Here is a 24,892-nt window from a genome sequence, read left to right on the forward strand (position 1 = left end):
CCTGTGTCACTTAAAACATATTAAAATAAGTTGTAAGCTTTTCTACTGTTAATCTGTCATTGTTGGTTAATTTTCAGACCCACCCAGCGACCTTCAGCAGGTGGAAGAAAAGATTTTCCACCTCCACATATTTTAATCCTTACATTTAATAACTTGCTGTCCTTTTATTCTTGAAGGACAAACTGAGGCTCAGTAGGAGAGCACTTCTGGGGAATCCCCCACACCAGGGGTTTGTGAGCTGCATGTGTATACCTAAAAAGTCATCACCAAATCTCAGGTCATAGGTTTTCTCTTCCTGGAATTTTCTAGTTTTGGTTTTGCATTTGGCTGTGTGATCCATTTTGAGTTAATTTTTGTCACAGGTCAGTGTCAAGAATATTAACCATTATGTCATCATCATCATAATCAAGTAAATAATTATTGCAAGTTTCATTATACTTTCCCTACATATCTTGAGGCCCTGATAGATATTCTTTAGTTAAATACAAATGGCTTCTCAACACAGGAAAACATATTCTACCTTGCTCAAGGAAAATTTCTCAACCCTAGTTTTGGAAAAACTGAAAAAGCATCCTATAACACTGAGAATGCAGGGTTGCTCACATAGGCAGGTGGGGGTCTGAAATGCAAGTGTCTGTGGAAGGCAGCTTAGAAATCTCTATCAACATGACACACACTTGTGCACTGTGGCTCAGCAATTCCACTCCAGGGGCTTTATCTTCCCAGAAGGTTTACACACCAGCAGAACTGCTGAAGCTCATAGTTTTGCACAGAATACTGGTAGCAAAGGGTTGAAAACAACTCAACCACCCAAAAGTCCGGAACGGGTTAAATAAAGGGTTAAATAAATCAAGTCACAACAACAGTACAACAGAATTCAAACAGCTGTTCAAAAACAGTAGGCAAACTCTCTTTGTACTGATATAAAAAGCTCTCTGAGATAAGGAAAAAATTAAGGCATAGAACAATGTGTACAGTCTGCCACCTTCTGTATAAAAAGGGTAGGAAATGAGACTATGACTATTTTTGCAAACATAAAAATATATGTATTATATTTGTACAAATATTTAATTATATATAATATGAATCTGCATCATCATGATATATGTATTATATATTACTTACGTGAAAGTCAGTCTGACTCTTTGAGACCCCATGGACTCTACAGTCCATGAAATTCTCCAGGCAAGAATACTGGAGTGAGTAGCCGTTCTCTTCGCCAGGGGATCTTCCCTACGCAGGGATCGAACCAGCATCTCCTGCATTACGGGTAGATTCTTTACCAGCTGAGCCTCAAGGGAAACCCAAGAATACTGGAGTAGGTAGCTTATCCCTTCTCCAGTGGATCTTCCTGACCCAGGAATCGAACCAGCTCTCCTGCATTGCAGATGGATTCTTTACCAACTGACCTTCCAGGGAATCCTTATATTACTATCAAGGAAGTACTTATATTACTTAAGTACACATTTTAAGCTACAGTATATACCACATTGTGTCACATTATAGATTGTTATATCGTCACATTCCTTATTTAGAAAATATATTTTATATTTTAAAATATTTATATCTATTACAGATATATATACCGAATTTATAGTATAGATATTTATATCAATGATAACCACAGGTATGTGTGTATAATGTACATATGTATATACACATATATCTCTATTTACATATACACAAAGACACTGTGGAAGGACACTGACAACATGTTCAAGCTTTCATAATTATTCAATATAATTATTCATAAATATTCAAATAATTAACACAGGTCACCTGTTACGTGGTTTATAGCATAAAAATCTGGTCGGTGGCACACACACACAGTGAGAAGGCTTTTCACTGCATACTGTTTATTTTTTAAAAATTTTAAACCACGTGCTAACTACTTAAAAAATCGGTAAAGCATCTAAAGGAAGTAGGCCTCCGGCCCCTCCCAGCCCTCCCCATGCAGCGTGGTCCTCGCGGGCCCCCCAGCGGAACCAGCCGGAAGCGGCCTGCGTTTTCTGGGCGGCGCCCCGGCTGCCCCACAGTGCGCACGCGCAGGCCGCACGTTGCGCACGCGTCGCGGGTTTGCGCGGCAAGTCCGAGGTGGAGAGGTTCAGTCAGGCGAGGGTGTCCGTCTGCGAGGTGAGCGCGCGGCGGCCCGGGTCCGGACGCGAGGGAGGGGACCTGGAGGCGAGAGGCCGGCTCGCGGGCAGGGAGGCGCGGGCGTCCCTGAGAGGACGCCGGGCAGACGCGCCCCTTCGCGGGGCAGTCGATGGGAAGGGAGGCGCGAAGTAGCGGCCCTGAGGGGAAGGGGTGCGGGAGGCCGCGCGGGCGAAGTCGGCTCTGAGGAGGACTCGGCGGCCTCCCTGCTGCTCACGCCCCGGCTTCCTGCCAATGCTTCCTTGGCCTGAAGGCCTTCCGGAAGGACGGGTCTGCCCGCCCTCGTCTTCCCGCGTCGAACACCTTCCTTCCCCCACCCCCAGGACCCCACAGACCGTCCCTTTTTAGGGCCCCTCCGCTCTCCCCCCACACCGAGAACGCGCGCCTTGGTCCTTGAGGCCCCTCCCCCTCCTTTCGGATCCCTGCCCTCCCCTTCGAGGACCCCCGGGCCTTCCCCTTGAGAGACACCTGTTGGTCTCCTCACGGACTCCTGCCTTAGAAAACCCTCCTTCCCCCTCGAGGAGCCCTCCCTTCCCTTCCCGCCCCCTCGTTTCGAGGATCCCCTGGTTTTCCCCCTCAAATACCCCTGCCTTCCCCTCAGGATACCCTCCTTCCACCTTGAGGACCTCCACCCTCCCCTTCGAGGATGCCTCTCGGCCCTCCCTCTAGGACCCCACTCTCGCTCTCCCCCACCGGAACCGCCCTTCTTCCCCTTTGAAGACCCCCGTTCCTTCCCAAACCCCCTGTCCCTTCCCTCCAGCCTCCCCCACATCCAGACCCCCCCTTTTCCTTAGGCCCCCACCGCTCCCCTCAAGACAGTGCCCTCAGCCTTGGCCCTGCCTTTCTCCCTCTCCTCTGCCCTGCTCCTGCCTGTCTCCCGGCTCCACACCCTTTACCTGGCTCAGAGGCGCTTCTTCACTCAGCTCCCCCTTTACCTTCTGTCCCACCTTCATCTGTGTTTTCCCCCTGGCTCTGGCCCTCACCTTCCCTCAGCCTTCCTGCTGTCCCCCGCTTCTGCCTGGGCCCTGGTCCTTCCTTCCTGCCCCTTCCTGCTCCGCTCCCCTCGGTCCTGGCCCCCTCCCTCTCCTTAGTTCTGTCTCTCCTTTCTGCTCCCCCGTTACCTCATTCCCACCCCTTCTCTCTGGGTGCCTACTCCCTGGACACCTCTCCTAGCACAGACTGGTTCTTCCTCTTTCCCTTGCCCCCCTTCTCCTCTGCTTCAGCTCTGCGTTCTGCCTGGCCTTGCTTTATTCCTTTCCCCATACCTCAGCACTTCTCTTTAGGGGGCTCCCTTCAGTCCCTGCTTCCTGCTGCCACAGCCTCTGCCCACCTGGAATCTCTTGGTCTCCACTCCCTTCTCCCAACACTCATCCCCATTTCTCTGGAATTTCTTCCCTACTCTGAAATCAAGGAACCTACTGCCACTCATATGTTTTTTTAGGGACTCTTTGGCTTTTTCTTTTTCAAGTATTTAACATTAGCTGCTTTTATCCCTACTTTTCCATCTCTAGGCGAGGAGAAAGGATTGTGACTCTCTGCTCTAGCCTGGGACCTGGCTAGCCTAGGGAGGCTGGCTGCCAGGATTTCACAGTCATTTCTGCTACTCCTTTCTCAGAATCTTACGCTGCAGTTTGTAGAGACAGAAATTCAGTTCAGTGGGGATATCATACATCTAAAAAAAGGAAGTAATAAATTTAAAATTGATGGTAGGGGGAAAAGTATTTAGAAAAAATTACAGTCTTCTCATATGTTATCCCAGACCAACTGTTTTTTTTTTCCAGACTAACTTCTGGCTAAAGAATTAAAATGTTTAAATAAAGAAATAAGAAAATATATTTGAATATTTAACTGATCTCTGCCTTTTTCTTACAGATTTGTATGATTTCTTTATATGTTTTGCACATGAATCCAGTCCTTTGTAGGATGAATGTATTGTAACAATCTTTCCTCATTTTGTATTAACTCATTTTTAAAATGATATTCTTATGTGGTTCATCAGTTAGTTCAGTTCATTGTGATTTGAGGTTCAAGTCTCTTTCCTTCAGTGCAGTTTCTGAGATTTTTCTAGCCTGTGCCTGTGGATATTCTAGACCTGATACTGTGACTGAGGCAACAACCTGTCTGTAGATGTGCAAATCTGTGTGAATATTCATTTAGGCATTTCTGTGAAATGAACTAACTTCCTTTGATTCACATAACCTCTACTGTCCAGTTAAACTGTGCAAGCCATTTGTGAGTCTCTCTGTGTAATTTCTGCAGATCCTAAGGTTTCTGGCTCTCTTCATCTGATACAACTCAGCCCATCACCTTCCACAACTGTGCTTTGAAGTAGCCTGCCTTTTAGAGTATCTCCATCCTTTGAAGGGTCAAGCTGTAAAAATGCACCACGTGAAAGAGGTTTTGGATTCCTCGAGGAATCCCCAGCTCGTTCATCTACATGATCAAGAAAAAAATCCAGAAACCACCCCCATAAGAAACCCAGAGGCTGCGAGAGGTTTTCATCAAAACCTTAGGTATTTTCAGTCCCTGTCAGTGACAGGGCCTCACCAAGCTGTGAGTCAAATCCAGGAGCTCTGCTGGCGATGGCTGCAGCCAGAGATCCATACCAAAGAGCAGATGATGGAGCAGCTGGTGATGGAGCAGTTTCTGAATACCTTGCCAAAGAAGGTTCAGATATGGGTAAGGTCAAAACAGCCCAAGAGCAGCAAGGAAGCAGGAGACCTGGTGGCAAACTTGATCCAAGCCTGTGAGGAGGAAGGTAAGAGGAGGGACTCTTTGGACATTTGCTGTATGCTTGGCATGTAAGAGGGAGCTAAATAAAAACTTGTTAAATGAATGAGTGAATGAATTTTATAATCTCCAGTCTAATCTGCCTAATCTTATGTGAAATGAAAAAAACTTGAGGTTTGGCTTTTGCTTTTAATGCTATTTTCTGAGTATGCTTTCTCTCTGCTTTGTTCCCCCCTCTTCGGCATTTCAGTTTGAGCCTAAACCTTAGTGTCAACACAAAACAGTACATAGTTAAAAAAAAAAAAAAGAGGCCATGCAATATGGGAGATATGAGACCTGAAATTTAAATTCTGTCAAAATTTGACTGGTCTCTTAGAAGCTCAAAGTTACTAGATTAGAACTAAGGGCATTTCAGTGATGATAGAAGAAAACCATTCACTCCTAATAGCACTTTGAATGAAATTGATACTAAAAACAAAGCTGAATGAAATGTATACTAAAAACAAAGCATTGTTTGTATACATATAAATAGACAAGGAGAGAAAGGCAAGGGAACAAGACTGGGATGTGGACCAGTGGAATGGGTTGATTACATTGAAAAGTATAAACAAGTAAATTTGAAATAAACATGAGGGTCATGTATGGCCGAATGCTGATGTTTCAAGGATTTTGATTAGTCCAGTTCTGTGCACCTGCATTCATTAAAAGAATTTTGAAGATGCTAATAGTAAACATGTCGAACACTTAAAATGTACTACATTCTAAATATTTTATAATAGTGCATTACTTCTGTTAGTAGATCTTGAAATAGGTATTACCCTCATTCCACAGATGAGAAGACAGAGGCACAGGGAGGTTGAATAACTTAGCTGTGAAAGTGTTAGTCGTTCAGTTGTGTCTGACTTTTTTTTTTTTCTTCCATTTATTTTTATTTGTTGGAGGCTAATTACTTTACAACATTGCAGTGGTTTTTGTCATACATTGAAATGAATTAGCCATGGATTTACATGTATTCCCCATCCCGGTCCCCCCTCCCACCTCCCTCTCCACCCCATCCCTCTGGGTCTTCCCAGTGCACCAGGCCTGAGCACTTGTCCCATGCATCCAACCTGGGCTGGTGATCTATTTCACCCTAGATATACATGTTTCGATGCTGTTCTCTTGAAACATCCCGCCCTCGCCTTCTCCCATAGAGTCCACAAGTCTGTTCTATACATCTGAGTCTCTTTTTTCTTTTTTTGCATATAAGGTTATCGTTACCATCTTTCTAAATTCCATATATATGTGTTAGTATACTGTAATGGTCTTTATCTTTCTGGCTTACTTCGCTCTGTATAATGGGTTCCAGTTTCACCCATCTCATTAGAACTGATTCAAATGAATTCTTTTTGATGGCTGAGTAATATTCCATGGTGTATATGTACCACAGCTTCCTCATCCATTCGTCTGCTGATGGGCATCTAGGTTGCTTCCATGTCCTGGCTATTATAAACAGTGCTGCGATGAACATTGGGGTGCACGTGTCTCTTTCGGATCTGGTTTCCTCAGTGTGTATGCCTAGAAGTGGTATTGCTCGGTCATATGGCAGATCTATTTCCAGCTTTTTAAGGAATCTCCACACTGTTTTCCATAGTGGCTGTACTAATTTGCATTCCCACCAACAGTGTAAGAGGGTTCCCTTTTCTCCACACCCTCTCCAGCATTTATTGCTTGTAGACTTTTGGATAGCAGCCATCCTGACTGGTGTATAATGGTACCTCATTGTGGTTTTGATTTGCATTTCTCTGATAATGAGTGATGTTGAGCATCTTTTCATGTGTTTTTTTGCCATCCGTATGTCTTCCTTGGAGAAATGTCTGTTTAGTTCTTTGGCCCATGTTTTGATTGGGTCATTTATTTTTCTGGAGTTGAGCTGGAGGAGTTGCTTGTATATATTTGAGATTAATCCTTTGTCTGTTGCTTCATTTGCTATTATTTTCTCCCAATCTGAGGGCTGTCTTTTCACCTTGCTTATAGTATCCTTTGTTGTGCAAAAGCTTTTAAGTTTCATTAGGTCCCATTTGTTTATTTTTGCTTTTGTTTCTAAAATTCTGGGGTGTGGGTCATAGAGGATCCTGCTGTGATTTATGTCGGAGAGTGTTTTGCCTATGTTCTCCTCTAGGAGTTTTATAGTTTCTGGTCTTACATTTAGATCTTTAATCCATTTTGAGTTTATTTTTGTGTATGGTGTTAGAAAGTGTTCTAGTTTCATTCTTTTACAGGTGGTTGACCAGTTTTCCCAGCACCACTTTTTAAAGAGGTTGTCTTTTTTTCCATTGTATATCCTTGCCTCCTTTGTCGAAGATAAGGTGACCATAGGTTCGTGGATTTATCTCTGGGCTTTCTATTCTGTTCCATTGATCTATATTTATGTCTTTGTGCCAGTACCATACTGTCTTGATGACTGTGGCTTTGTAGTAGAGTCTGAAGTCAGGCAGGTTGATTCCTCCAGTTCCATTCTTCTTTCTCAAGGTTACTTTGGCTATTTGAGGTTTTTTGTATTTCCATACAAACTGTGAAATTATTTGTTCTAGTTCTGTGAAAAATACCGTTGGTAGTTTGATAGGGATTGCATTGAATCTATAGATTGCTTTGGGTAGAATAGCCATTTTGACAATATTGATTCTTCTAATCCATGAACACGGTATATTTCTCCATCTGTTTGTGTCCTCTTTGATTTCTTTCATCAGTGTTTTATAGTTTTCTATGTATAGGTCTTTTGTTTCTTTAGGTAGATATACTCCTAAGTATTTTATTCTTTTTGTTGCAATGGTGAATGGTATCGATTCCTTAATTTCTCTTTCTGTTTTCTCATTGTTAGTGTATAGGAATGCAAGAGATTTCTGTGTGTTAATTTTGTATCCTGCAACTTTACTGTATTCATTGATTAGCTCTAGTAATTTTCTGGTGGAGTCTTTAGGGTTTTCTATGTAGAGGATCATGTCATCTGCAAACAGCAAGAGTTTCACTTCTTCTTTTCCTATCTGGATTCCTTTTACTTCTTCTTCTGCCCTGATTGCTGTGGCCAGCACTTCCAAAACTATGTTGAATAGTAGTGGTGAGAGTGGGAACCCTTGTCTTGTTCCTGATTTCAGGGGAAATGGTTTCAATTTTTCACCATTGAGGGTGATGCTTGCTGTGGGTTTGTCGTATATAGCTTTTATTATGTTGAGGTATGTTCCTTCTATTCCTGCTTTCTGGAGAGTTTTAATCATAAATGGATGTTGAATTTTGTCAAAGGCTTTTTCTGCATTTATTGAGATAATCATATGGTTTTTATCTTTCAATTTGTTAATGTGGTGTATTACATTGATTGATTTGCGGATATTAAAGAATCCTTGCATTCCTGGGATAAAGCCCACTTGGTCATGGTGTATGATTTTTTTAATATGTTGTTGGATTCTGTTTGCTAGAATTTTGTTAAGGATTTTTGCATCTATGTTCATCAGTGATATTGGCCTGTAGTTTTCTTTTTTTGTGGCATCTTTGTCTGGTTTTGGAATTAGGGTGATGGTGGCCTCATAGAATGAGTTTGGAAGTTTACCTTCTTCTGCAATTTTCTGGAAGAGTTTGAGTAAGATAGGTGTTAGCTCTTGCCTGAATTTTTGGTAGGATTCAGCTATGAAGCCATCTGGTCCTGGGCTTTTGTTTGCTGGAAGATTTCTGATTACAGTTTCGATTTCCTTGCTTGTGATGGGTTTGTTAAGATCTTCTAATTCTTCCTGATTCAGTTTTGGAAAGTTATACTTCTCTTGTGTCTGACTTTTTGACTCCATAGCCTGTCAGGCTCCTCGCCAGTGGAATTCTCTGTGCAAAAAGACTGGAGTGGGTTGTCATTTATTTCTCCAAGGGATTACATCTGAGCCACCAGGGAAGTCCAACTTGCCTGTGGTCCACAGTTATTAATAGTAATTGGCAGTCAGGGTTCAGACCTGCATGGCTGGCTCCAGAGTCTGTCCTATTAATCATGGCTGTTATACTGCCTCCAGTGGACATAGGGCATATTGTCCCACAGAATTTTTAAACTTGGTCAAAGGCATAGCCTTTGATGGAGCTGAAATTCAAGAGAATGGAAAGAGCTTGCTAGGATATAAGAATAGTGAAAGGTACTCTTGGAAAGAGACCACAAGCAAGGAAGGACTTCAGGTTTCGTAAGGGAAGGTGTAGTTGTCTTCTAGATCCCTGAGTGAAAAAGATGTAGTAGTAAGAGTTGTCAGATTTTTTTTAAATGCCTGCTTTGTGCTTCACATATGTAATGTTTAATCCTTACAGGAGCCCATAGAATTAGAGATATTATCATAATTTTCATGTTACAATTGAGAAACTGAGGTTCCCTGGTGACTAAATGGACAGTGAAGCTAGGATCATTGATACAAATAAAGAGGGAACTTTTGCTTTATTTGGAAGGCACTGAAAATCAATGGAAGCATTTAGAGGTGGGAGATAACCAAACCTCTTCTCTGGAATTGCCACACTGAGCTGAGAAATATTTTTTTGGTCTTTCTCTTGTCATAGGAAGTACTGCCCATGGCAGGTGAGGGGTTGGCAGGCTACTCTCTGTGTCTGTAGGTGCTGCCAGACTGAACTCAACTCTGTGGTCATTCCTTCTCCATTCTAGATTTCTCTGCTCAGAACTCTGTTCTTGCAGAAAAGAGAAACACCACAGAACACCAAAAGAAGGACACAGAGATGTCTGACAGTAAGCCACTTGTTACATCTCAGGTGAGTCAGGTTTTCTTCTGACTTAGTTTTCCAGTGTGAGGAGCGGAGCTCCCCTTTCTGATTTCTAGACCTCCGCTATCTAATTAAACTTCCTCATTTCCTGAAAGCCTTTATATAAACTTTACCTAACTGAGCCTTTCCCTGGCTTCTGTATCAGAATTGTCTTCTGACACTTTGTATTTGCTTTCCTGCTTTTTCTCACACTTATTGCCACCCCCACATACCATATCTTTAATGTTTTCTCTCTTTTCCTATCTCTCGAATTAATTTTTCATTGTTATTCCATTTTATCTCCACTTTTGACTTAGTCAAAGCAACCCTCATGTGATTTGTACTGTTATTATGCTCCTTTTTATATATGAAATAACTGTTGTGAATTTTTAAAAATTGACTCCTTAATGTTCTTGTTAAATCATGTTTTGAAACCTAGAAGAAGCTAACATGCTGTGCTTCCTTTAGAAAAAAATTCATGGGTGGGGGAAGGCGTTTGACAATTAGGAAAACAAAGTGTTTAAAAATGCTCCTTGAGGGAGAGATAAGGGGAAAAGGATTGAGAAACGTTGTTCTAGATGCTCTGTTCCTGAGAATAGCCCTCTGTCCCTACAGGGTTCGTGTCAAGGATCCCAAGTGAAGATGCCCACAGAGACTACTGAGGTAATGAAAAAGAACTTGTGAATGGGTGGATTATGACAGACTGGGGGGCACCTGCCCCACCTAGGGCTGTGCATGTGTAGCTGTGACTCGGCTTCAGCTGATGGTGCCATGTGAGAGTGTGGGCTCAGATCTCTAGATCTTCTGATTTTTTAAAGAGAAGTCAAAAACATCCAACTAATAATATGAATGATACCAATATTTTGGTGTTGGAAAATTTTGAAGAAAGAATAAAAAACACATGTGAGCCAAGTAAACCCCTCTATAGAAGCTGGGCAGTCAGTACATGCTCTCTAGTTCATTGATCTGCATAATGTTTCCATGAAAACACAAAAGATGTATATTAGTAAAATGGGTATCATAGTCTTATGTAGTCTTCCAATACCTGCTTTTTACATTCACCCTTCTGTTACCAAGAATGTTGCATGTAATTGCAATTAATTAGTTTGTATTATTGGATTATTATTCCGTGGTGTGATTATATGTGTGTTAGTTGCTCAGTGATCATGGCATCTGGTCCCATCACTTCATGGCAAATAGATGAGGAAACAGTGGCTGACTTTATTTTTGGGGGCTCCAAAATAACTGCAGATGGTAACTGCAGCCATGAAATTGAAAGATGCTTACTCCTTGGAAGGAAAGTTATGACCAACCTAGACAGCATATTAAAAAGCAGAGACATTACTTTGTCAACAAAGGTCCATCTAGTCAAGGCCATGGTTTTTCCAGTAGTCATATATGGATGTGAGAGTTGGACTGTAAAGAAAGCTGAGCGCTTAAGAATTGATGCTGAACTGAACTGAGTTACTCAGTTGTGTCTGACTCTTTGCAACCACAGGGATTGTAGCCTGCCAGTCTCCTCTGTCCATGGAATTCTCCAGGCAAGAATACTAGAGTGGGTTGCCATTCCTTTCTCCAGGGGATCTTCTCGACTCAGGGATTAAACCCAGGTCTCCTGCATTGCAGGCAGATTCTTTACCATCTGAGCCACCAGGGAGCCCCAATACCATAATATATTTATTTCTTCTACCATAAATGAATGTTTGAGTCTTTCCTAGATTTTGGAGGTTATAAGACAGTACACATGAGCAGATATACCTAGGAATAGGTATATTTCTGGACCGAAAGTGATTTACCAATTTACATTTGCCTAGTGGCTCAGATGGTAAAGAGTCCACCTGCAGTGTGGGAGATCTGGATTTAATTCCTGAATCGAGATGATCCCCTGGAGAAGGAAATGGCAACCCTCTCCAGTACTCTTGTCTGGAAAATCCCATGGACGGAGGAGCCTGGTGGGCTACAGTCCATGGGATCGCTAAGAGTCACACACAACTGAGCAACTTCACTTTTAGCAGAGGAAGAAATGGCTGGATGGCATCACTGACTCAGTGGACATGGGTTTGGGTGGACTCCGGGAGTTGGTGATGGACAGGGAGGCTTGGTGTGCTGCGGTTTGTGGGTTTGCAGAGTCAGATACGACTGAGCACCTGAACTGAGCTGAACTGAAGAGGTCTCAAAAGCCCACATTCTAAGGTTTTCCTTGGTGGCTCAATTAGTAAGGAATCTGCCTGCAGTGCAGGAGATGGAGGTTCAATCCTTGGTCAGAAAGATTCCCCTGGAAAAGAAATGGGAACCCTCTCTCTAGTATTCTTGCCTTGGAAATCCCATGTACAAAAGAGCTTTCCTACAGTGGATGGGTCTCAAAGAGTCAGGCACGATTGAGCACCTAAACCACCACCACCAAGAGTCCACATTCTAGCCAGTATTTGGTATTTTCAGACTTCCTAATTTTTGTCAGCTGAATGGGTATAAAGTCATATTTTGTCATTTTGAAATGCATTTTCTTGTTATAATAAGATTGGCTCTCTCTTCATATTTATGAGCTGTTTGTGTTTTATGGATGGGTCACTGAGACTTAACCCATCCACACTCACAGAGCTTATAAGGGAGAACCAGAACTTAAACCCAACTGTCTCTTTTTCCTGAGATTGAGGTATACTGCTCAGCTTTTATTCACATTTTTCTCTCATTATAAAGGAACTTAAAAGGATCTTTCTCCTCCAACACAAATCTCTAGAAATTAGCAACAGGAGCTATCTTAGAAATGTTCCCACTTCTCTCAGACTTCAAGACAAAAGAAAGATATACTTCTTTTTTCTCTTTCTTTTTTATGTTTTAAATTATGATCGTATGATAACACATTTACAGGAGTCTTGGAGAGTCCAGAACAAAGTTACATATAGTTCCACTATGTGGTGATTGGTGGTTTAGTTGCTAAGTCGTGTCCAGTTCTTGTGACCACATGGACTGTAGCCTGCCAGGATATTCTGTCCATGGGATGCTCTAGGCAAGAATACTGGAGTGGGTTGCCATTTCTTTCTCCAGGGGTCTTCCCGACCCAGGAATCAAACCCGAGTCTCCTACATTGCAGGCATATTCTTTACCAGCTGAGCTATGAGGGAAGTTCCACTATAAATTACAATTATTTTTAAGTAGATAAGTTAAGATTTTTAGTTGGAATTTCAATATCAAACTCAAAATTAGTAGAATGAATAGAAGTATAAGGATACAGTAGATCTGAAAAGCACTATGAACCAATTCAACATAATTCAGATTTATATAGTTTTCACACAACAAGAGAATCCAAATTCTATTCAAGTTCCCATAGACTATAAACTAGGAGACACTGGAACATATCCAGGGACATAAAACAAAGTGCAAACATTTCATGGTCTGAAGGTATTGAAATCATATACAGTCTGTTCTCTTATCACTGTGGAATTATGTTAGAAATTAATACCAAAAGATATTGGAAAATAACCCACATATTTTCAAGTGCAGTGTGACATTTACCAAGAGAGATCTTTGACTTAGCCATTGAAAGCCTCTATAAAGTTAGGAGACTGAAAAAAACAGAGGGTGATTGCAGAGAAGAAAACATTTTAATGAGAAAGACTTAAAGGAAAGATACACTTCTAGGTCCCTGAAACCTTTGGATTAGAGTCTTTCTGCTTGTCTGAATGTCTGCTTCATGGTCAGTCCCCTCTTATCAGGCACCTTTCCTCTCTTTGGGACAATTCTGGATTTCAGTCATTTAGGAGTATGTCTGGCATTTCAGGAGTTGGTGACTTTCGAAGATGTGGCTGTGGACTTCAGTCCAGAGGAATTACCCTACCTCAGTGCTTCTCAGAGGAACCTCTACCGGGAGGTGATGCTGGAAAATTACAGGAACCTGGTCTCCCTCGGTGAGCTGTGATGACCAAAATTGTTTCCAGACATTGGCATGTGTCCCTAGTGGCAAAATATTTGGAAACAGGCTTTATTTTTCTTGTGTGTAAATTTGCACTTTCCCTGTTACCTCAGAGTCTTTAGAAACCAGTCTGGGAGTTCCTGAGGGTGCAGGACAGAACCCCCAAGTTATAAGTCTCCTTCTTCAACAGGGTACCAATTTCCTAAACCTGACATCATCTCACAGCTGGAAGAGGAGGAGTCACATGCTAGGGAGGAAGACGGGAGTACAATGACATGTCAAGGTGAGCAGAGAGACCAGAATCTTGGGGAGACAGCCCTGCTCAGTGAGCAGGGGCTGGGAGCTGGTCCTCAAAGCCCACTCAGCTTAGGAAGACTGGTAGGTGCTTTCACGTCAGGGGCTTACGTGACCTTGTCACATCATGCCCACTCAGTACTTCTTTTACCTCCTCTCCAAAGCTCATCTCTTCCTCTCCTGCTCAGCTCCAGGGAGGCCAGTTTCCCTATCCTCTAGTGTTCAAGCCCCTGCATTCATTTGTGCCTTTCCCCAGATAGCTAGAAATCAGAGGTCTTGCCTCTCTCACCGAGACAAGCGAAAACCTTGGTGTGATACCACTGCTTTTTCCAGCCCCACTCAGGGAATTGACTTTATAAAGCACAAGCTTTTGATCAGGTTCTTACCACTCTCAAAAGAAAAGCCAAACTTCTAGAAAACATTTAAATCTGTCCCATCCTGGCCTAAAAGTCACATTCAGCTTCATCTCTCATAGATACTCCTCGTAGAACCCTGTATTGCTGCTCCCCAGGACTGTGTACTTTCATAGTTCAGTGTCTGCTCAGAATAAGCTTTGCCGCCCACTTCTCTGCTTGCTGAGCCCTAATGCCTTCCCCTCCCTGATCTTTTTCTGTTCCCAAATGAAATTAATTCCTCAAACTCTCCTTTTGTACATTTATAGCCTGCTTAGAGTCTTTATACAGACTTAATGAACATCCAGTTGGATAATGCTTTGCTCAAAATCGGGGTGGTTTAATAAATGTTACATTGAATGGGTAAAACAAGAGATTGGGAGCCAAGAAAAGAGTTGAAATTCTCTTGCTTTATTCTGAGTGAGAGGTTGTTGACGGGTGTACTCCTGTGTCTCCCCAATAGTCCTACAGAATTATGATAATAGGGGTTCTTTAAAAACAAGTGTTCCCTAACAAGATCAGTTAGAGACATATTTACCCCCTTTGAGATCTGAGACGCTGGCTAAGGGATCCGAAGAGTCCTGCAAGAGTGAAAGCTGACTGGCATCGTACGGTGTCTCCCAGACTGACCTGGCAGTAGAATGCCTGTATGGCCACAGTTAAGTTAGTCCTCCAGACAGCAGTGACGGTCTGGAACAGCAGGCATGGTCTGGACGTTGCAGCCAAGCCCCAGTCCCCTCTTTGTCTGGCTTCCTGCTCATCACCTGTCGGTGTCTCTGGCGTCTTCGTCAGTGTTCAGTCCTCCTGGGCGGTCTTTTCTGCCTCACCCTCACCTGTCTTTGCTTACTCTTTTCTCCATCCTTCTCCCACTCTCTCCTTAGGTTCCCAGAAAACTTGAACCTCTGTACTAACTATTCTGTAATTTTTGGTCTCTCTCTTCTGTTTCTACTATAATGATGTTTCTCTCTGAGTAAAAATAGTAGAGGACCTTTTACATTTCTTTTAGATTGGGAGGAACACTCTGAAACCAAAGATCTAACTCCAGAGCAAAGCCTGCCTGTAGAAAACTCATCCTCGGGGGCAGGAATAGAGGATTTGGATGCAGGTGACTCCGGGTGTGCCCACACAGGAGAGTCTTCTGCTGATGATCCCCTGGAGTCACAACAGGTCAAGCCAGTGGAAGTTTTGAGTCCCACAAAAATAAGTGACCCCAAGACCCTTGCTCAGGAAGGAAGCCACGAGGGTGATCAACTAGAGAAAAGCTCAGAGCTTGACCAACCATCAGAGAGTCTTCCTGGAAAGGATCCTCAGGAGCGCACTACTCCTGGAGTCTGCACCAGGTCCCAACTGGCCCACAACTTGTTTTTCCTCCAAGAGAACAAACACTACAGATGCGAATTTTGTGAAAGAAACTTCAGTACCCGACCCGGCCGGGAGAAACACCAGCAGACCCACACGGGGAAGAAGCCCTTTGTGTGTAGACAGTGTGGGGAAGCCTTCTACCTCATGCCGCACCTCACCAGACATCAGAAGACTCACTCAGCTGGGAGGTCCTTGACCCAGCATGCAGCTGGCTGCGGCCACGCGAGAGTTCAGAGTCAGGACTGCCACGAGTGTTTCCAGTGCGGCAAAGCATTCATCCAGGTTGCGCATCTTTTCCAGCATCTCAGAGCCCACGAAGCAGCAAGAGACCTGCCGCTTGAGTTGCCCCACAACAAGGTGTATTTGATTCGCTATAAGCGGCAGCACGACTACGTTGGAGAAAGAGCCTGTCAGTGTTGCGACTGTGGCAAAAGGTTCCGTCAAAGTTCATACCTCATCCAGCACTACAGGATTCACGCTCAGGAGACGCCTTACCAGTGCCAGCTGTGTGGGAAGTGTTTCAGCCAGCCCTCCTACCTCACTCAGCATTACCAACTCCATTTCCAAAAGAAGCCTGTTCTGTGACATTACTGTTGGAAAACCTCCAGTGAGAACATTCCCACCGTCTTAGGCTTTCTCCTGGAGTGAGACCCTCTGAGTGCTCTGAATGTAAGAAGGTCTTCTACAGCCATCCCAGCTTGTTATCAACTTGAAATGTGTCATGGTGTAGTCAGGAAACAGCAAGCTCTTGCCAGGGGATGGAACAGTCTTTTTGCAGATGGATGGTCAGCACGTGTGTCAGTCACTGAAGCAGAAACCCTCACAGAGCACTTTTGTTGCATGGGAAAGAAGCCGATAGATTCTTCCCTTCTCTGGTGGCGTCCATAGAATGGAGAAGCTCGATTTTGACATCCTGACAAAAACTTTGTGGCTGGCAGGTGGGCTCCAGACAGGAACTCTGTTGCCTGAGTTTTTACAGGAGTGCTCACATTCAGTATCTTTACCACATGGGATGTATCAGCAGAGGGCATTGTAAAAACATTTTTGAGGTGTACCTATAGTGGTCAGTCCACAAAGCTGAAGTAATTGGTAATGTGTTATAGTAGTTCATGATTTTGAAAACGTTGCCATATGTATTATTTGCTCTTTTAAGGAATGCTGCACTGCACCTAGTTTGACGATACTTATTTCATATTTCAGATAGAGCAAACTTGAAACTCCCAAGTTGTCATTTGATTTGACCTGGGTTGTAAGTGATGGGGCAAGAACTGAACCCCAGCTTGGTTTGGTTCGATTATTTGGTTTTTGAGAGTCCATGAGATACCTACTTTAAATCTTGATGCTCAGCCCAGGTTTGTTTTATTCCTGCCACACCCTCTCTGAAGAGAAGTAGCAGCTGTCCTGACTGAAGCCGCCTTCCTTTTTAGCAATTTCAGTGTTACTTCATGTTAAATCTGATGGGGACACTTAGTATTAGGGGATCAAAAAGATTTTTAAACTGAAGTTCTGGTAGCCATTTCTTTTACAATTTAGGATTAGATGAATTTTGGGGACACTAATCAGGGAAGTATGTTTTTGCTAAACACTTGCTTATAATTGGTCTTGTAGATCGTAAATTTGCTACTGATCAAATAGAATTTTTTGTAATTTTATATTTGAGGGTTTATTTGGGATTTTGTATTTTTGAAAAAGGAAGCAGATTTTAAAACTTTTCTGTTCTTGGACTCTGGCATCGTCAGCACAGCCAGCTTCACCTAAAGTCCTGTTTCTACGCTGGGCGTACTTCACTCAAAGGTATGAGCCACAGAGTGCAGTGAACATTTCTCATACCATACTGTTCTAACGTAAAGGTTTTGCATCACCGACTTGAATGATGGTCGGATGCAAAGACACATGGGAACCAGGTGGACCTGGTGTCTCAGAATCTAACTCCTTGCCTGGCGGGGTGGGTTGTGTCTATCGTTATTCACTGCCTTGCTTTTTCTCATCCTGCCATTTCTGATCTATGATGTGTGGCTCCAAAGTCATGAAATTAAAAACAAACATGACTTATTAGGACCTGCACCAGCCAAATGAGCACTTGCTCCACATGAGCGCTCACTCACAGCCCTCTTCCTGGTTTCCCAAGGTCCTGATGAGACAGCCCTCACTGACTGGCCCTGTTTCCTCCCCCAGGCCACCCTCCCACCCACTGTGTCTTTGTTTCTGATCCTGCCACAACTGCCTTAAAGGGACATAATGTCAGTGTGGCTTATTGTTGATGTTGTTAATTAACCTTTATTTGTTTCTCTTTGTAATTTATACATATCTCTCAGGAGAAACTTTGAGGAGAGCTTCCAGTTTCTCCTCAAACTTACCTACTGAATTCTAGCATCTAGCAAGTGGATTTTACCTCCAGCCATTTTTACTCTGTCATATTATAATGGTGATTTTTTAATTTTCCTCGTCCCTTCTCCATTTAGTAATTAGAATTCTGTGAGGAAAAGTTGCTTCCCTATATTTTTATTCAGTAATTTATTTATATCAGGATGGATTTGTGGCAAGGGCTGTAATTCAATACGACCATTACTTATTTTAGAATTATTCCAGCTCTGGCCACTGGGAATCCTTTCAAGTTGGCTCCTGTGCCTTTTCAACAAGACCCCATCCTTTTCTGAACAGTTGTAACTTTTCCTTAATCTCTCCATTCAACTCCAGGAAAACTGTCATTTCTTTATGATAACTTCTACCTCACCACTACCTTGTGAAATCTGCCTCTTTCCCCGGGATCATAGCTTTACTCATGCCCTTATCAGTCTGCCATTTCATTTCTTCCTTCACCATTTTTGCTAAATCTACATACTATCTCAATTATTATTTGTTTAGCACTATTTCAATTGTGTCATCTCTGTTTTTTAAACTTCAGTATATCTACCTAAAAAGGAAAATTTTAAATCAAAGTGTCTTAACCAGACCGTAATCAGATTTTCCTAGTCATTTCCGAGATGTCGTTTTATAGCTGGCTTCTTTGAATCTGGATCCAAATGTGCTCCATTGATTGCATTTGGTTGTCTTATTTCAAGTTTCTCTTAACCTAAAGCAATCTCCTCTCACTTTTTCTTAATGCCTTTTGTGACCCCAAGAATAATGTAGAAATATATTTCTCTCCACCCAATTCCTAATATAGCAAACAGTTTTTATATTGCTTATATTAAGGTTTAACTTTTTAAATTTAGAGGCACTCATTTTTTAATTTATTTTTAATTCTGATAAATACGTGACAAAAAATTAACCATCTCAAACATTTTTAAGTGTACAGTAGTGTTAAGTAGAGTCACATTATTGTGCAGTGGATACTCAGGACTTTTTCATCTTGAAAAACTCAAATTATGTATCCATTAAACAATAACTCCCCATTTCCCTCTCCCTCCAGCCATGGCAACCATCATTCTAGCTCTTATTTTTTTTTTTAAAGCTTTGTGTGATTATGGAAGTAGTACTGGCAGAAACGAGATCATTTGTCCTGTGGAATGTTATCCCTTCTAAATGTGTCCGTTTGCTTCCTGTGGTATCCTTAACTTGTCCTTCTCTGTGTATTTTCTATAAATGGAAGTTAGCGCTAAACTCTGGAGAATTTAATTTGATTCATCTTCAGCTGGTTTGGCAAGAATACCTCGTAGGTGGTTTTGGGTACTTTATATCATATCCCGTCTAGCTTTTTGCCCTTCGCAAAGGTCTAGGCTCTTGAAGTCATTCTCCAAGCAACTGTACCATTCACAGGCAGGGAGGTTTCAGAGGTTTCACCATCCGTGGACTCTTCATGATCCAGCTGCATGTTCCTTTTTCACCACTTCTTCTAGACTTTTCTTTATGTACCTCCCTCCATTACCCCATCGTGCTTTTTAGATATTTGGATTAAGAGGTGATGGAGGCTCCTTGCGGGGGTCTGCTGTGGGCCATTTGTCGAGGGCCCTGGGCCAAGGCTTCTTAAGAGGCCTTAGCTCTAGAAAACCAGGGAGCATCAGACTTGACTGTGTTCTGATGCTTCTTGCATGCCACAGACGGCAGCGGTGACAACGTGGGTAGTTAACGGTGCTGGTCATCCCTGGACTGTGGAATTTACAGAGTGTGCACAAGCCGCCGCCTCCACACTTCACAGACTGAGCTCGAGCTGCCGTGGCAGCAGGCAGTGCAGCCTGTCGTCCCCCGCCTTGCTGCTTTCCTTGCTGCTGTTCTGGTGGGCCCCTCAGGGTGATGCCGTTCTTCCTGGCTTCTCCCCGCCAGTGCCTAGCGCATCAGACAGTTTGGGCACTGCGCTGATGCTCAGGTTAATTTCTTTTTAATTTAGAAGCACTCATGTTTTAAGCTTTCTTTGATTATGCAAGTAATACATATCTGTTGAAGATGATTAGAAAATACTCTCATCTTTGAGGTTTGGGGTTTTTTTTTTTAATATTTGTATTTCCCTGTCCTAGATATACTTGCTGCTAAAAGCGGTATACACTGTTCAGACATTTTTTTCCTGTGTCTAGGTTTATATAGATTTTTAAATACATACTATTTTAAAGGTTGCAATTTTTCTTCTAATATATCATGAACATCTTCCCACATTCCTAAATATATCCCCCAGTTTCATCTTTCAGAACTGCCTGATACTTGGATGCATAGATGTGGCCTAGTTTATTTCACTAGACTTCTAGGGCTGGAAACTGGGGTTACTGTTCTTTATCTCTTTTCTTTATTCTGTTGTGAACCTTGATTGTTTTTATTTAGTTATAATTAACATATTATATGAGGATGGGGGATAGACCAGAAAGGTCCACAGGATTAAGAAGTGCAAACTTCCAGGTATAAAATAAGTCACAGGAATGTAATGTACAAATAGGGAATATAGTCAGTAATATTGTGACAGCTTTGTGGTGGCAGGTGGTAACTGGGCTCATTGTGGTGGTGGTTTCGTAATGTATAAGAATACTCACTTCCTGTGTTGTACACCTGAAACTTATCTTTTACATGTGCACTGCTTCCCCATTACCTCCTGAATCTTGAAATTTCCATCAGCAACTTGCTCTGATGTCTTTGCATGTGGTTGTGTTCCCCAAGGAGAAGTTCCCAGCAATAGACTTTCTGGGCCAAACGGTGTATGTATCTTGAAGGCTTTGGAAGCACTCCTGGCCTTCTTTCCTCAAGGTCTAAAAGATTTTTCGATTTTTTTTTCTCTTGGGAGCAACTGAACTACTCAGCTCTCCCCTATACTCAGTTTCTCCATTCAGAATTTGCACTCTTAACCCCCTTAGGGAATAAGGGGCCTGATGTCAGGCCTGGAGAGATCCACAGATGAAGCAGTTTGTCCAGACCCTCATTATACCAGTTGTGTTAGGTTTACTTTCCTCATTAAATAGTATTAAGCATATTAAATAAAATTTCAGAAGCACAGCAGGCTAATCAACTCTCCTCGGGGTGCTCCCGTCAGAGCACACACCCAGGACCATGCTTGTGTTCACTGGCTGAGGAGCCCCTTGGCAGGGCAGGGAGAGCGTGGGCTTTGGAGCCAGAGCCAGCCCCCTCCTCAGAAGCTGATGAACCTCACTTTCTTAGGAAATGCGGTAACAGTGCCTCCTCTTGGAACTCTTGAAAGGCCTGGAACTCGTCTGTGCAGCAGAGCCTAACAGTACCTGGTACATAGTAGGCACTCTGTGTTCTTAGAGTTCTGCTGGTGATAGCTGGTAAACCACAGAATTATAAACCACAGCCATACATCAGGCACAACCTCATCTCACCATGTTTTAGTATTCACTGTAATGTAAAAAATTTTTCTTTTGAGTAAGTATTTTTCATATAGTTACAGATTTGAAGTTCTCTTTTTCTCACTAATTTGTAATGACAGTTTAAAAATGACAATGGTATAAAGGTTTGATTAACAGATCATAAAGCATTGTATTTGTAGTTGCTTGCTTAAGATAGATTTCCAAAGTGGTATTACCAGATGAGACGTGAGAAGCATTTCTGTGCTTCTCAAAAGATGGTGCAGAATTTTTTTCCCAAGGGGCAGCACTCACAGCTGCCAGCTAAGGGCAGGGCAGGAGGTGGGTGGGCAGGGATGTGCATAGCTAATCAATCACGCTGGCCCTGAACCTGAAGACAGGCCCACAGCCTTTCTCATCATAGCACTCCAGATCAGACAGACTGAGCAGTTCATATTTGCAAAGAAGTGTCTTTGCTACGCCTGGTATAAATAAGCATTTGAACAACTTTGCCAGCATTGGATATTTATTACTTAAACCAACAAAATGTCTGCCTGTTTGATAAGCCAAAAAAGTCATTTTTGCTAACTCATGAATTCCCCTCCTGCCCGTGTATGCTTTTAAACTTCTCTGTGTATAATCTAGGCCTTTTGCCAATTTTACTGTTTTGTCTTTGTGCTTTTTTTTTTTTTTTTACTGATTTGCACAAACTGGTTTTCCTTTTTGTTTAAAGTATGCATTTCTGAAGGATTCCTATTGTTCATTTGAGAGCAGTACTTGACTCAGTAAAAACAATTTCAATTTTATGAAAAGGTAGATCTCTCTCTCTGCCTTGCCATCCCCCGCCCCCCACTCCAATACACCATAAACACCGTTACCTGCTTTGGTCATTTTAGTTTGTTTTCTCATAATTTTTTTTGGCTGCATATACTGCATGTGGGATCTTAGTTTCCCAAACAAGGATTGAACCTGAGCCCCCTGTGTTGGGAAGCGCAGGGTCTTAACCACTGGATCGCCAGGGAAGTCCTTTGTTTTCTTATAATTTAAAAATAATCACCAGACTATGGAGGTGCTTGTCTCTAGGGAGTAGTGGGGAGGAAGTCTGGTTTCCGTGGTACCTCTGTTCTCTCACCTATGCACACGTGTGGCCGTATTACCTGTTCTAAGATGTTCATAGTTTTCATTTAGCTGTGATCACCCCATGTGGGCATGGCATGTTTTTTCCACGTAATCGCACACCTCACACACTGCTGTCACCCCAGTCAGCCGTTTTCACCTTGTTCATAGCTGCACAGTACGCCCAGAGATTTATCTGTGTGGCCCTCCCTCTGTTTGAATGTTTAATTTAGCTCTGGTTTTTCACAATTGTAAAGAAGACTGTGATGAACATTTTGGTCCTTAAAATATTTTTCTAAACTTAGAATTCAAGATTTCGCCAAAGGGGAGTTCCCGTATAGGAGGGGGAATAATTGTTTTGGAAGGGGAATAGTTGTTTAAGGTTCGTGATACACGTCTAAGTTTGCTTTCGAAAACATACTGATTTGCACTGCTGCCATTAACTCATGACTGTGTCTTCCACACATTCTCGCTAGCATTATGTATTAAGAGTACTTTTCACCTTGGCTAATTTAACAAGGGAAAGGACATCTAATTTTAATTGTATTTATTTCATTTTTAAGGACACTGAATGTGTTCCACTGAGCTTCTTAAGCAGTTAAATTTCTCCTCTTTGCATTCATTGTCTGTGTGGCTTTAATATCTTCCAATAAATTTGAGCAGTCTCTTTATATAATAAGGATATTATCTGTCTTCATTCTGGCCTAAACATTTTCCCCAGTTTGTTTGGGTAATTTTTTTGGCAAGGTTTCAATTTTTATATAGCTCAATTTTTCTGATATCTTTTCTACAAAATCTAACCTTTTCTAAACATTAATGTTTTATTCTGCAGTTTTTATTTTATAAAATGCACTATTATTGAATTTACTTTGAATGTATTATGTGAAAATAAAAATGGTCCCCCATTAACTGCCCTGACATCAATTTTAGTAAATGGCACATCAAGTCATAATATGTTATTTTATAATACAGTTCTGTATCTGTATCATCCAAATTGTTTTGTCACCCTTTACATATCCTAGATCTATATTTTTAATTTGTATATAGCCTTATATGAGTTTTTTGTCATTGTGCCTTTATTTATTTATTTTTTTCGTTTATTTTTATCATTGTGCCTTTAAAAAATGCATTTATGTGTATGTGTATTTTATATAAGAAAGTTATGATTGTTACTCTTCTGGATAAAAAATTTGTTTACCAATTAAAAACAGCTTTTTGATGATTATTGATGTGAACGTACAAATCAGTTAGGAAGAATTGACATTGTTAAATTTATTAGCATCCAGGAATATGATGTTCTTTTATATATTCAAGTGTTCTTATCAACTGGTAAAGCTTTGTGGTTGTTTTTGTCATAAGTTTTCCTTAGTTATTCCCACATACTTTTGCAGTTGTAGGCTTCATTGTGTAGGCTTTTTCTTGTTTGTTATAATTCCCCCAAAAGCCAGCATCCTAGGAATGGTGTTACTATTCCTAGTGCTCCCCCACTGCATGCACTCAAGCTAGCCAAGCCCAGTGCTTCCAGAAGCAGGTGGGGGCCACAGATTCTCCAAAGGAAAATGCAGAAAAAGCATAGCATTGTGTATGTGAGCACATGTACACACAACTTATAAATACCACCCCCATAGCTGGTCCCCCAGCTTGAGTTTTGAATCTCCTCTCGCCCTGGGTTCAGGGCTGGGACCCCGGCCAGCCGATTGTCAGGTCTCCTCCAGGGGGACCCTGAAAGGGGGAAGAAGTACTGGACCCGTTGCCATGATGCCCGGCCCACTGCAGCCTTTCAGATAAAAAGGCTAGCTTGGATCAGTTGGCGATAGGCTTCATCATTTGTTTCCTTGGGCTTTGGTTTTTCTTGTGGGGTGGGGCAGGGTTGGCCGTACCACATGTCCTACGGGATCTTAGTTCTACCTACCAATTGTAGAAGCCAGCCATAGCTCCAGAGGGTGGCGCCTGACTGGGAAGCACTATCTCCCGCTTTCTTTTTTTTTTTTTTTTTTAAGTGGTGGAGTTACGATTTCCCGCTTTCTTTTAGTTTCGTTCTATTATAGAATGCAAATCAAAAATTAAATTTCCAGTTTTAACCACATTTTTTTAAAAAGCCAACCCAGTTCACTCCAAAATCCAAGGCCTTGCTACCTGGAACTTCCCCCTAGGCTCTTTGCCTAGAAAAAAGGATCGTCACCCTCTTCAGACTCCAGGTCTTAAGGTAACAGCTCAAATAAAAGTCGTGGACCATCACTTAATATAAGGCGATCCAGATATTGCAGGAGGAGAAGGGGGTAACAGAGGATGAGGTGGTTGAATGTCATCATCGACTGAACAGACATGAGTTTGAGCAAACTCTGGGAGATAGTGGAGCACAGGGACGCCTGGCGTGCTGCAGTCCGTGGGGTCAGAGTCGGATTTGACTTAACGACTAAACAGCAGATAGAAGGAAAAGCTTACGGGCTCACCTGAGGGCA

At 42.3% G+C, this 24,892-nt stretch overlaps 1 protein-coding gene across 1 annotated transcript; it reads left to right on the plus strand.

Annotated features, from left to right (window-relative positions):
• Positions 1-2,044: 2,044 nt before the first annotated feature.
• ZIM2 (zinc finger imprinted 2) lies at positions 2,045-23,655 on the plus strand. The gene is made up of 7 exons (XM_020888132.2): positions 2,045-2,133; positions 4,411-4,909; positions 9,539-9,642; positions 10,249-10,296; positions 13,412-13,538; positions 13,734-13,826; positions 15,236-23,655. The coding sequence occupies exons 2-7, from the start codon at positions 4,531-4,533 to the stop codon at positions 16,174-16,176; spliced, it is 1,692 nt and encodes a 563-aa protein (XP_020743791.2). The 5' UTR covers positions 2,045-2,133; positions 4,411-4,530; the 3' UTR covers positions 16,177-23,655.
• The last annotated feature ends 1,237 nt before the right edge of the window (positions 23,656-24,892 follow it).

The sequence above is a fragment of the Odocoileus virginianus genome, chromosome 20 (assembly GCF_023699985.2).
Source record: "Odocoileus virginianus isolate 20LAN1187 ecotype Illinois chromosome 20, Ovbor_1.2, whole genome shotgun sequence".
NCBI classification, from domain to species: domain Eukaryota; kingdom Metazoa; phylum Chordata; class Mammalia; order Artiodactyla; family Cervidae; genus Odocoileus; species Odocoileus virginianus.

Excerpts from the sequence above, each read along its gene's own strand:
- ZIM2 (XM_020888132.2), top strand. The coding sequence starts at position 4,531 with ATGCACCACGTGAAAGAGGTTTTGGATTCCTCGAGGAATCCCCAGCTC. Across the intron at positions 9,643-10,248 it reads AGCCACTTGTTACATCTCAG|GGTTCGTGTCAAGGATCCCA; the intron begins GTGAGTCAGGTT and ends CTGTCCCTACAG. Across the intron at positions 13,827-15,235 it reads GAGTACAATGACATGTCAAG|ATTGGGAGGAACACTCTGAA; the intron begins GTGAGCAGAGAG and ends CATTTCTTTTAG.